At 40.5% G+C, this 13,615-nt stretch overlaps 1 protein-coding gene across 1 annotated transcript in view; it reads left to right on the top strand.

Moving 5' to 3' along the window:
- NUFIP1 (nuclear FMR1 interacting protein 1) overlaps positions 1 to 13,615 on the top strand; it is a 48,860-nt gene that overhangs the window by 8,487 nt on the left and 26,758 nt on the right. The window contains exon 6 of the mRNA XM_022574882.2: positions 13,024 to 13,116. Coding sequence (XP_022430590.1) covers positions 13,024 to 13,116 — 93 coding nt within the window. The remainder of the gene's footprint in view (positions 1 to 13,023; positions 13,117 to 13,615) is intronic.

Below are 13,615 nucleotides of genomic sequence, written 5' to 3'. Positions count from 1 at the left end.
AATTTGTCCATTTCTTCCAGGTTGTCCGTTTATTGGCATAGAGTTGCTTGTAGTGGTCTCTTAGGATGCTTTGTATTTCTGCAGTGTCTGTTGTAACTTCTCCTTTTTCATTTCTAATTTTAATGAGTCCTCTCCCTCTTTTTCTTGATGAGTCTGGCTAATGGTTTATCAATTTCGTTTATCTTCTCAAAGAACCAACTTTTAGTTTTATTGATCTTTGCTACTGTTTTCTTTGTTTCTATTTCATTTGTTTCTGCTCTGATCTTTATGACTTCTTTCCTTCTGCTAACTTTGGGTTTTGTTTGTTCTTCTTTCTCTAGTTCCTTTAGGTGTAAGGTTAGATTGTTTATTTGAGATTTTTCTTGTTTCTGGAGGTAGGCTTGTATTGCTATAAACTTTCCTCTTAGAACTGCTTTTGCTGCATCCCATAGGTTTTGGATTGTCGTGTTTTCATTGTCATTTGTCTCTAGGTATTTTTTGATTTCCTCTTTGATTTCTTCAGTGATCTCTTGGTTATTAAGTAGTGTATTGTTTAGCCTCCATGTGTTTGTAATTTTTACATTTTTTTCCCTGTAATTGATTTCTAATCTCATAGCGTTGTGGTCTGAAAAGATGCTTGATATGATTTCAATTTTCTTAAATTTACTGAGGCTTGATTTGTGACCCAAGATGTGATCTATCCTGGAGAATGTTCTGTGTGCACTTGAGAAGAAAGTGTAATCTGCTGTTTTTGGAAGGCATGTCCTATAAATATCAATTAAATCTCTCTGGTCTGTTGTGTCATCTAACGCTTGTGTTTCCTTATTAATTTTCTGACTGGATTATCTGTCCATTCGTGTAAGTGAGGTGTTAAAGTCCCCCACTATTACTGTGTTACTCTCGATTTTCTCTTTTATAGCTGTTAGCAGTTGCCTTACGTATTGAGATGCTCCTATGTTGGGTGCATGTATATTTATAATTGTTATATCTTCTTCTTGGAATGATCCCTTGATCATTATGTAGTGTCCTTCCTTGTTTCTTATAACATTCTTTATTTTAAAATCTATTTTATGTGGTATGAGTATTGCTACTCCAGCTTTCTTTTGATTTCCATTTGCATGGAATATCTTTTTCCATCCCCTCACTTTCAGTCTGTGTGTCCCTAGGTCTGAAGTGGGTCTCTTGTAGACAGCATATATATGGGTCTTATTTTTGTATCCAGCCTGTGTCTTTTGGTTGGAGCCTGTGTCTTTTTGTTGGAGCATTTAGTCCATTCACGCTTAAGGTAATTATCGATATGTATGTTCCTATGACCATTTTCTTAATTGTTTTGGGTTTGTTTTTGTAGGTCCCTTTTCTTCTCTTGTGTTTCCTGCCTAGAGAAGTTCTTTAGCATTTGTTTTAAAGCTGGTTTGGTGGTCCTGAATTCTCTGAGCTTTTGCTTGTCTGTAAAGGTTTTAATATCTCTGCTGAATCTGAATGAGATCCTTGCTGGGTAGAGTAATCTTGGTTGTAGGTTCTTCCCTTTCATCACTTTAAATGTATCACACCACTCCTTTCTGGCTTGTAGAGTTTCTGCTAAGTCAGCTGTTAACGTTATGCGAGTTCCCTTGTATGTTATTTGTTGTTTTTCCCTTGCCGCTTTCAATAATTTTTCTTTGTCTTTAATTTTTGCCAATTTGATTACTTTGTGTCTTGGCGTGTTTCTTCTTTGATTTATCCTGTATGGGACTCACTGTGCTTCCTGGTCTTGGGTGGCTATTTCCTTTCCCATGTTAGGGAGGTTTTCGACTCTAATTTCTTCAAATATTTCCTCTGGTCCTTTCTCTCTCTCTTCTCCTTCTGGGACCCCTATAATTCGAATGTTGTTGAGTTTAATGTTGTCCCAGTAGTCTCTTAGGCTGTCTTCATTTCTTTTCATTCTTTATTCTGTTCCACAACAGTGAATTACACCATTCTGTCTTCCAGGTCATTTATCCGTTCTTCTGCCTCAGTTATTCTGCTATTGATTCCTTCTAGTGTAGTTTTCATTTCAGTTATTGTAATGTTCATCTCTGTTTGTTTCTTCTTTAATTCTTGGTCTTTGTGAAACATTTCTTGCATCTTCTCAATCTTTGCCTCCATTCTTTTTCCGAGGTCCTGGATCATCTTCACTATCATTATTCTGAATTCCTTTTCTGGAAGGTTGCCTATCTCCACTTCACTTAGTTGTTTTTCTGGGGTTTTATCTTGTTCCTTCATCTGGTCCATAGCCCTCTGCCCTTTCATCTTGTCTGTCTTTCTGTGAATGTGGTTTTTGTTCCACAGGCTGCAGGATTGTAGTTCTTCTTGCTTCTGCTATCTGCCCTCTGGTGGATGAGGCTGTCTGAGAGGCTTGTGCAGGTTCCCCGATTGGAGGGACTGGTGGTGGGTTGGGCTGGTTGTTGCTCTGGTGGGCAGAGCTCAGTAAAACTTTAATCTGCTTGACTGCTGATGGGTGGGGCTGGGTTCCCTCCCTGTTGGTTGTTTGGCCTGAGGCAACCCAACACTGGAGCCTACCTGGGCTCTTTGGTGGGGCTAATGGCAGACTCTGGGAGGGCTCATGCCAAGGAGTACTTCCCGGAACTTCTGCTGCCAGTGTCCTTGTCCCCACGGTGAGCCACAGCCACCCCCCGCCTCTGCAGGAGACTCTCCAACACTAGCAGGTAGGTCTAGTTCAGTCTCCTATGGGGTCACTGCTCCTTCCCCTGGGTCCCGATGCTCACACTACCGTGTGTGTTCCCTCCAAGAGTAGAGTCTCTGTTTCCCCCAGTCCTGTCGAAGTCCTGCTATCATATCCCACTAGCCTTCGAAGTCTGATTCTCTAGGAATTCCTCCTCCTGTTGCTGGACCCCGAGGTTGGGAAGCCTCACGTGGGGCTCAGAACCTTCACTGCAGTGGGTGGACTTCTGTGGTATAAGTGTTCTACAGTTTGTGAGTCACCCACCCAGCAGTTATGAGAATTGATTTTATTGTGATTGCACCCCTCCTGCCGTCTCATTGAGGCTTCTCCTTTGTCTTTGGATGTGGGGTATTTTTTTGGTGAGTTCCAGTGTCCTCCTGTCAGTGATTGTCCAGCAGCTAGTTGTGATTCTGGTGTTCTCGCAAGAGGGAGTGAGAGCACGTCCTTCTACTGCACCATCTTGGTTCAGGCCCACCCATGGAAATTTGGTCTTTTATAATGTTGCAAATATTCAATGGAAAATGACCAGTCCTAATTTTGTCATTCTTCAGAATTGGTATATAGTGACTTAGGGAGTATCATTACTTGACGTATAATAAACACACAGCATTTATTATTGCAGTTTTGATTCATTGCATTCCCTTATAACGTTGGTAGTAGGGAATAGGACTGTAAACTATATTATATGAGGCTATTTGAATGTAGCTTTTGGTAGACCTAACAGGAACCCTTCATAAATAACTGATGTCATAATGGGACCTTGCTCTTTGAGGGGAGCCACTACATGCCCCCTCTGTTAAATATTCAATACTGAGGCGTGATGGGTGAGTGCTATTTTTTTAAAAAATGTATAATACTTTGTTATGTTTATTGTTTTGATTACTTTTAAAAAGTTGTTGAATGATTGGAGTGTGCTAGGCAGAGGGAGTACAGCAGTGACAAGATACACACGTGCCTGTCCTTACCCATAAAAAGATGAGAAATGTTTTCCTGTAATTAAAGTCTAAGAAATTTGAGTCTTACCATGTGACTTGTAGCTTTATACTTATAAGGGAAGAAAGCTTAAAAGATGTCTAGCTAGAATCTACCAATGAAAAATCCCATGAGGATGCTGTTGTCTCAGGCTAGGACCAGGATACCTCATCCTGAAACAGAAGACCAAGTCAGAGCTATTACGATGGTCAGCAGCAGTTTTAAGTCAATAGCTGTTTTTCTGGAATTGAAAAATGAGGAGAGCCTCAGATAGGAAGAGTTACCTTCAAAGGTCAAGAAGGATACTTAAAAACTTTTAACCAGCAGGGTAAAGTTGTACTTTGTTCAACTTAAAGTTTTCAGCTTAAAGCCCCTGTATGTGTGTATATGAAGAGCTGTGTGAAATGATGCAGTGTTACGTGAGAGAGTTAGCTACTGCCCTTTAAAGCTTGAAAGGTAATTCTGAGGAAAACCAGCATAAACGTAAAGATTTAGAACCAACCGAGAACAAATAGAATTCAGCAAATGTGTATGCAGCTATCCATTATTAATACTGTGTAAAGAGTTAGATGAGGGTGAAGGACAATCAGAGGAAATTAATTCTTAAGAAAGTAAACCTGGGTCCAGCCAGTCAGCAGCCAACATGGACTCAATGGATTTAATAGAATTTTAAGAGCATCCTTGGCTAACAAATGTAATAATCTAGGGTAAGAATCTAGGCCACCAGGAGGAGTAGGGTATACTAGAATGCCGTTTCCTCTTTATCTCCCGGCAGAATCTTATTTATCTTGTAAGACCTGTTGGGTTTTGTTTGTTTTGCGGTACGCGGGCCTCTCACTGTTGTGGCCTCTCCCATTGCGGAGCACAGGCTCCGGACGCGCAGGCTCAGCGGCCATGGCTCACAGGCCCAGCTGCTCCGCGGCATGTGGGATCTTCCCGGAACAGGGCACGAACCCGCGTCCCCTGCATCGGCAGGCGGACTCTGTACCACTGCGCCACCAGGGAAGCCCCCTGTTTTGTTTTGTTTTGTTTTGTTTTGTTTAACATGTTATTTATTTATTTTGGCTGCGCTGGATCTTAGTCACGGCATGCGGACTTCTTCTTACTTGCTGCATGCATGCGGGATCTAGTTCCCCGACCAGGGATTGAACCCAGGTCCCCAGCATTGGGAATGCAGAGTCTTACCCACTGGACCACCAGGGAAGTCCTAAGACCTGTCTTAAGTGTCACCTGATTTGTCATTTTCTTCTTCATTTCCTCTATCTCAATGCTGTCAGAATGCTAGTCTGTAACAAGATAAGGAACTTGTACCAGAATATAAATCTATACCTTACTTTCTTCATTGAGAAAGTCTTGGTAAGAAGAAAATGTCAGCTGAACTAAATATATTTTGTTTAGGGACATAGCTGATTTATACCCTGACATAAGTGTGTGGATTGGCTGCCAGTCCATGGACCAACCTCCCCTAAAGCATTATTCACTACTTCCTGTGTGAATACATAGCTTATTAATACAAACACAATAGCGTTTGTTGCATTATATTATAGGTGGCCCTAGTCTTAGACATCTTTGATTCTGCTGCACTTTGCATAGTACCTGGGATTTAGTATGTGGAGAATAAATATTTGTGGACTGAATTACCATTAAATGGTGCAGTATGGGAAGAACCAGTCTTGGCATTGATAAGAAGCCTTAGCCAATTGCATGGTCAAACTTAGAAGTCAAAGGAGTTGGGACCATGACGTGATTTGGCTTAGTGAAGAATTCGAAGAAGTTCATATAAAGCTCCTTGCCTCCTCTAGGTGGCTTCTTTACAGGTACAATTTTTTTCTTCTCATGATTCCACTTCACTCTAGTTTTTTGTTTTCTGTTTGTTTTGCTTATTTGTTTTTTATCTGTTGGGTGTATCTTTTTCTTACTATTTTGCACAGAGGAATAATCAAACAAGAAGAGTTAGCTCCCCTTCCTGATACTTAGTTTTTAAAGAGCTGGTGATGACAGTATTGAAGATTATATCCTGCTAGATGGACTGGAAATTGCCTACCTGCAAAGGTTTTTCCCTGGTACTTTGCCCTGACTTTGGTCAGTTGGAAGTTGTTGCAGCTCAGTGGTGCCAGCCCCTGTTGTATATGTTTAATTCTTTTGAGGAGAATGATGATGGCTATTAGTCAGCAATGATTATAAAGCAACTGAGAAGTTAACTAAGTAAGGTGTTTAATCTCTCAAGTTTTGAGTTCACTTAAGGCAATAGGGAAGTTCTGAAATGAGTTCCTGATTAACCAACTTTGGTTCTTTTATATCTAACGAGTGTTTAAATTAAGTCATTATATAAACTGGGAAAATTGGACCCACTATTAAATTAATGGTAGCCAGCTTCAGTGATTCTGTTCTACTATGTCTCTAGCTGTTTTACTCTCCCACAGTCCTCCACTCTACCCTCCTTCTCAGCATATAAGAGGAAGGACCTCATCTAGTCTGGAGGAGTGGGGTGTTCCTTGACAAAGGGCAGTTGAGCTGAACTTAGACCTAATTAGGAAGAAATAAGGGGAGGTAGGGGCTAGTGCACAGACAGATTGGCATGAGTATAGGAACTTGAATATAGGTAAGAGATGATAGAAGCTTTTGAAAGATGGCAGTTGTGGGGACAGAACTAGGTGGATATAGAACATAAAAATGGGCACTGTTTGGTAGTTGGACAGTTGTGAGGTTGAGGAGGAAAGAGGTTTTGAGGAGATGTCCAAGTTCCTCTGTGAAAGCACCTTTGTGAAAGCACCTTTGTGAAAGGTGGTGCCTGTTCCTCAGACAGGGAATCCCGGAAGAGAATCACATTTGGAGGTGTTGATTTAGGACATCGTTGAGTATGAGGAGATTCTGAGATGTCTATTTGAAGATGTTGTGTAAGCATTGGGACTCAGACCAGACTGGCTGGAGATAGATATTTTAAAATCATGAAACCATGAATGCAGAAGATATACCCCACAGAGAGAGGGTAGAGTGGAAAGGGAAGATAGCCTAAAAGGGAGTTAAAACCAACAAGCCTGCTGAGCAAGAGCCCGAGAAGTAGAAGAAAACTCAGAATATGACCTGTCGTGGAAGCCAGTAGAAGGGAGGATTTCAAGAAGGAAGATGTGATTATCAGTGCAGATTGCTGTGGAAAGGTCAAATAAAACAAGAACAAAAAGTGACTGGTTTTGTGACTTGTAGGGCCCCCTTGACGTGAATTCCAGATGATTGCTCCTTGGCCCTTCTTCTTGGAGTTTCCTGCCATCTGTCTCCACAGCCCTCTGCAGCTCTGACAGCCTCCCCCATGGTGCTTTTTTTTTTTTAAAAAAATATTTATTTGGCTGTGTTGGGTCTTAGTTGCGGCAGTGGGATCTTCGTTGCGGCACATGGGATCTTTTGTTGTGGAGTGCAGGCTCTTTGTTGCTGCATGCGGGCTTCTCTCTAGTTGTGGTGCACGGGCTTTAGAGCGCACAGCCTCAGTAGTTGCGGCGTGTGGGCTCTCTAGTTGTGGCTTGTGGGCTCTAAAGTGCTCAGGCTCAGTAGTTGCGGTGTGCAGGCTTAGTTGCCCCGCGGCATGCGGAATCTTAGTTCCCCAACCAGGAATCGAACCCACATCCCCTGCATTGGAAGGCGGACTCTTAACCCCTGGACCACCAGGGAAGTCCCTCCCCCGTGATTCTTAACAAGGCGGATTGCAGTTGCCTTTACCACCCTGCCCTTGGCATATATATAGATGGTCCAACAGAAGTGTGTATCCTTTGAATTCCGCTGACTTTTTGAGACTCAAAGCTTACAGTAAAGAGTTTCATCTGGCACCTTTTTACCTTCCAATTTCCAGTGCCCTTTACCTCCATGCAGTTTCTGCCACTTACTTTCACGGCCACCCTGTGGATCTTCTGGACTTTCTGCCCCAGAAATCTTGAAGTTGGGCTTACTCCTCTTTGGTCATGACTTGCATTTCATCCAACTGTCTCACTGTCACCTGTACCTGGTCCCGGACTAGTTGAAGCCTCCCACCTCTTACCCCCTTTACCTTCTTTTTCTCTCATCCCCCTTCTGTCTTTGCTTCTCTGCCAAGTTTAAGTCACTTCCACCACTCTCAGAAGCTCAGCTCCCTCATTCCGTTGCCCTTCATTACACCCACCTGGCAAAATCTCAGCCCTGGCTCAGTTGCTAAGTCAAGAAAACCACACAGCTGAAGTACCCTCTGCAGAGGAGCGCTCAGCAGTGTTGATCACACTGAAGGAATTGACTTTGACCAACGAGGTTAGGCTATTCTCTTTGTGTTTGTTCTTTTTTCATGCAAATTGAGATGCTAGTATGCATGTATTTCTTAGTTACATAGATGACTATGTAGAATAAAATTTAAAAATAAATTTGTTAAACTGATTTTATTTTAGCCAGGTAAAATGCCAGTGAAAACAACACCTTAGAACTGACAGTCAGGGTACTGTAATGTGGGCTTAACATACCTTTCCTGATTAATCCCACGTTACTTATAGGAGTTCTTTGTCCCAGCCAGACTTGGTTTTTTTCTTTTTCATATCCCAAACAAGTTTTTTGAACTTTTAACCTCTGTTTTCATCATGCTGCTTCCAGAAAATCCTCCCTTCTCTATCCTTGAAGTTCTGCTCACTGCTTTTAGTCCAGCTGAAATCCTGCCAGACGAAAATTTTGGGAGTATTTTTCCTTATCTGCCTAGAGGGGTATCTTGTTCCTCTTTGAATGTGGTATCCCCTCTACCTCCTTAGTGTATGTGCCCCTCATTATGGTACTATTGATGAACTTTTTTGCTTATGTGTCTTTTTTAAAAAAATAAATTACAAGCTTTAGAAATGTAAGAACCATGGTTTGTGTGAATGTTTATATCCCACGGTGCCATAGGTAGAAGGGATGTTTATAAATGTTGATATATGTAAATGGGGCTTGAAAATATTTTTATTATGGGTGTTATTCTATTTTGGTATATACAAGTAAGTGGCTGGAGAAATCTTGCTGAGATTCATATTTTTAATTTATGTTTTAAACTATACTTTTGTCATTGTTAAAGAAATTGGGCAGTGTTGATCAGATTAATAACTGTAGTTGGAATTCAGTAATATAACTAATGGTACTTAAACTGCTGTGGTTTTGAACAATAAATTCTCACCACGTAGGACAGATCATCACCAAGACAAACCAAATTGATCTGTATGTGAATGCATTACTTTCTACAGTAGCTTTCCCCATTTGAACGTGAACTCTGCCACCTTGTGGTTTTGTGCAACAAGTGCTTTAAAGGAAAAAAATTCCACTGGCTAGAGAAACTTAAGGAATACTAACATTTGAAGATGCAAACTAGCTTAGGTAGCACGTGTTTCTATAAAGTCCCTGGTAGAAGACTAGTTTGGTTTTGTAATGTAATCGAGAACTCTCAGCCACCTTTGAATTTATGTTGATGTACATTATAGCTTTAAATAACTTCCTGACAAGAGTTTAGCTTGAAATTAGAGGTAAACTTTACATTCAGTATTTGAAAAGGCAAAGATTGTTTTATATATGGCCAAGGTTACTGAAAAGAGATAGGAGTAGACTCTTGCCTTTAAGACCCTCACTCTAATGGGAGATGTGGGAAGAATATCCGTAGGTGGCCGTGAGAGCACAGGCAACTGAAGCATTAAATTTTGCTGTGTGGGGATAACAGTGTCTGGTCAAGGGATAGCTGGCGTCTTTGGAAGGCAGGGCAATCAGTTCGTTTTGCAGGACTTCTTGTGAGAGGGGTCGTGCCACCCCTTCCCTCCCCCTCCAATTTATTTGAAGGTGAAGTTTATTCTTTTTTAATGCATAGTTCTGACAAACATCCATAGTTGTGTTTAATTAAAAACTTTAAGGCTTTCCACTAATAACCTGCAAAAAAAGAAATCCTAGCCAAAAAAAACCGGTAGTTATTTTTTCTTAATTCCTGTCGGGTACAAATGCTGTATGATTTGGCATTAGGAAAAATGAGTGGTAGAGGTTCGTTTCCCAAACCTCTTATTTTAGAGATGTTGAAACATACTTCACGGCAGATTTGGAGTCCACTAGGTGGAGTAGTTGTGTTATTTATTTTAATACTGCAGTTACTGTGGCTCTGAGGAGACGCTTTACAGCTGTGTCCCCAGTTCTTTCAGAATTCCAGCAGAGGGGCTGTGCTCCTAAAGAATGCTACATCTTTTTGAAGTTTGGAAAGACTTTGAAATAAAAATGCAGTAATGTTGAAGTAGCCGTGATTCAGGGAGAATAAAGAGGGATTGTGTTTTTCTACAGAAGAGGCTTAAGGGAAAAGCCAAGGAGTGGGTGGTGATTTGAGTATAAGGAAAGAGAAGGGTAACCAGAATGAGATGTGCTAAGATAATGGTTGGTTCCATGTTGCTAATTTATTGACTCTGGGGCTTAAGGATTGTCACTGGAGGCTTAAAGGCTTAGGCAAGGGGAAGACAAAGAGGGGGTAAGAAATGAAAGAGGGAGAAGAGAGCAAGATAGAGAGCATACGGTTTCAGGGCCACGTCCTTTTGGGGTGTTGGGAAAAGATGGAAGTAGGGAGAAAAGTGATTTTAGCAGATAAAAATAGAGAAACCAACTGTGAAAATACCACTTGTCACAGTCTTTATAGCTTTATAACATCCATTCTCTACCAGGAGATATTGGACTAAATTTTATTGGTATGTAATTGTACAGTGTAACACAATTTGTGATTTTTCTCAACAGTTTTCTTTGGATTTGTGTAATTTAGAAACCTGAGCTGTGTCCTTTATCAAAGACCCAGACTTTCCCTTATTCCTGTATCTCCCTAGTATGTTGCTGGAAGGGACTTCTGATTACTGTTGTATGTATAACTAGGTCTTGTGTTTCTGGTTTCCCATTTGGGGGGATAATTTGCTCTCTGGTACCCTTGTTTTCCCTAGTTTTTAGTCTCTAGGTTCTATGTAAATAAGAATGGTATAACTTTTGCAAGAAAATTTTATTCATTTAAGCACTGAAAAATAGAATCTTATAACTTTGGAAGGGATATAAAAATCCCCTACCTTTAGGAAAGTGACACTTTAGTCAGCCAGAAAGAAGAAGTGAGCTGTTTTAAAAGACTTCCACCAAAGGAGTTTCCACAACATTCTTGATGTCTCATTCAAGGAATTCTTTATTATATCTCACCTAAAATCCACTTCCTGTAACAAACTGTTTGTATTCCTTACCACTGAGAAGCATTTACATAGCTCCTCGCTTATACATGAAACACTGTAGGACCAAGTCTTTATGTTTAGCATATGACCCAACATGTTAAGGGTTGCTCTGTAACACTCGGAAGAAAAACGTTAAAGAAACACATTTTGTGTTTCTTTAACATTTTTAAGAATAAGTGAATTTCAGAGGTGTGAAGAGTGTTGATTAGCTGTGAGCTACACGTCTAGACACTGTGGTGCCTGTGAAAGTCATCACCTTTTCCTCCTCATTTCTGCTTCGGTGTAGTTTGTCTTCAGGTTGAGAACAGCTGGCTGCCATCTTCTCTGTAAGATCATTTTTTGTCACTTCTCTCCCGCTTTTAAAGGCTGCAAGTAGTTCTAGTTCCTTTCATCTTTCTTCAGAGGTTTTATTTTTTCATCCTGTTAATCATCTTTGAGCCTCTTTTGAATCCCCTCCAAGTTTTATTTTTCCTTAACATTCCTTTTCAGTTTAGAAGTACAAAGCTGGATGCAGTGCCCTGAGAGTTTCTGATCACCTTTGAGTGTCATGAGAGGATGATTTCACACTTGTACCTGTGCCAGAGTCCATTTCATATCGCCTTAGATTATGTTTGCTTTCCAAAACTGTACTCATGTGGTGCTGACTGCCTGTCAGATTTTTATCTCCTGTGACCTTGATCTTTTCCTCTTATGTTTATTTATAACTTGTACATTAATCATCTTTTACTTGTGGAGTTTATTTTTCTTGGCTGGATAGATTGCTTTGCACTGTCCTCACTGAAATTCATTGCCTTTCCTTTTCTGATTACTTCACCACTTACTCAATGTCATTTCTATTCTTATCTTCCAGTGCGCCCAGCCCATGGGCTTCTATTGTCTGTGCTATCCCAGTCAGTGATGCAGATGTTAAAAAAAGAAGGGGGTAGAGACAGTGTCCTCGAAATGATGGCAGAACATGATGTGTTGATGTTTCTCAAAATTTACTCTAATGAGCAGCCAGGCTGAGTGGTAGAGGGCTGTCTGTGTTCCCCTCCTTTCGTGCTTTTTATGCTCCTAGTATCTGTTCCTCTCACCACCAAAGTTTGGTGCCTCCATCACCACACAACTGTGCTAAGGAACAAAGAAAGCTTTGTCAGAGCAATTCATCTTGCACGCTGCTGTCAGATTTAATTTTTTTCACTGCCTTGTTCATATCTTTCCCTGTTCATAACTTTCAGTGGCCCCCCAACACCACTGAATTAAAAATAGCTTTCTCGTCTGGCATTCGAGGCACATTTTGGCCCCAGCCTCCCTTTCTGGTCTGATTGCCTGTAACTGTTTCTTTAACAATGAACCACTTGCCATTCTCTCACACTTTCTCTGAGGCCTTGGTTTGTCTGCATTGTTTGCTTAGAACACTCTGACCAAAAAAGAGAAAAAAAAGGTCCCTGGCAGTCCAGTGGTTAAGACTCTGTGCTTCCACTGCATGGGGCATGGGTTCGATCCCTGGTTGATCCCACAGGCCATGTGGCACGGCCAAAAAAAAAAAGGCACATGCTGACGCTTTTCCATCAGATTTTTGTCTCTTAACACCATTTAAGACCAGTGTCTTTCATGTTCCTTTGTGGATTTCTCCATCTAGATAGGATCTTTCCTTCCCAACCTCCCTTATACTCCTTAGGATGCTTAATATTTTGTCTTTTGTTATAACTAGTCTTTAGAAATAACCATGCTTTTCTTAACCTTCCTGGTAGACTGTAGCTTTTTTTTTTAAGAACTGTCTCTTCCTCATCTTGGTAACTTTGGATATACCTCCTAGTATGTATTTGCATAAGTAGATGCATAAGAAAATACATTTTTGTTTATAGTATTTATGGGTATGTGCCAAATAAGTGAACTCTGTATATGAGTTTCAGCACATTATATGATATATTTGATCTAAATTCTATTGTAAGCTTCTTACTTGGTAACAGACTGGTAGCAGAGTTTGGACTGGCAGCTGGTATACACTTTGAGTAGCATTGTTACAGTCTACTTTTTCACCCTTAAAAAAATTCCAGAAGGAATTAAAAGTTTATATCAATTTACTGCATTAGTCATTAAACAAAAGTTGTTAAATGCAACAATTGCTTGATTGCATAATTAAAATTTACTCTAAAAGCCCTTTTATAATGGACTTTTATTGTTCTCTAGAAATTACCCAACTCTGGCTAATATCGAAAGGAAGAAAAAGTTAAAAATTGAAAAGGAAAAGAGAGGAGCAGTGTTGACAACGACACAGTATGGGTAAGTTCCTTAAAATTGCTTGCACCCTCAATGCTTATTTTAAATGAATGTATGTACTTATAAATAATAAAAAAGCATACACCCAAATCCTAAAACCTCTATACTTTCAATTCTGAAATATTTGCTTTTGTAACTTTTTTATTTAAAAATTTTAAAATTATATTTAAAAATACGTAGTACCCTACATTTATGTGGTTTTCAAAACGATGTACAGTAACAAGTCTCTTCTGTCTTTGTATCCTAGCTAAACAGTTCTCCTTCCCAGAGGCAACCCATTTTATCTTTCTAGAGATATTTCATCTTTATATAGCACATAGATAATAGTCTTTTTTTTCCTTTTTTTTTTTTTTTGCGGTACGCGGGCCTCTCACTGCTGTGGCCTCTCCCGTTGCGGAGCACAGGCTCCAGACACGCAGGCTCAGCAACCATGGCTCACGGGCCCAGCCGCTCCGCGGCACGTGGGATCCTCCCGGACCGGGGCATGAACCCACGTCCCCTG

This window comes from Delphinapterus leucas, chromosome 18, assembly GCF_059928025.1.
Source record: "Delphinapterus leucas isolate spDelLeu-1000000601 "Yukka" chromosome 18, BTC_Dleu_Yukka2, whole genome shotgun sequence".
NCBI classification, from domain to species: Eukaryota; Metazoa; Chordata; class Mammalia; order Artiodactyla; family Monodontidae; genus Delphinapterus; species Delphinapterus leucas.
Note: the sequence above shows the minus strand (reverse complement) of the source record. Positions and strands in the feature narration are given on the sequence as shown.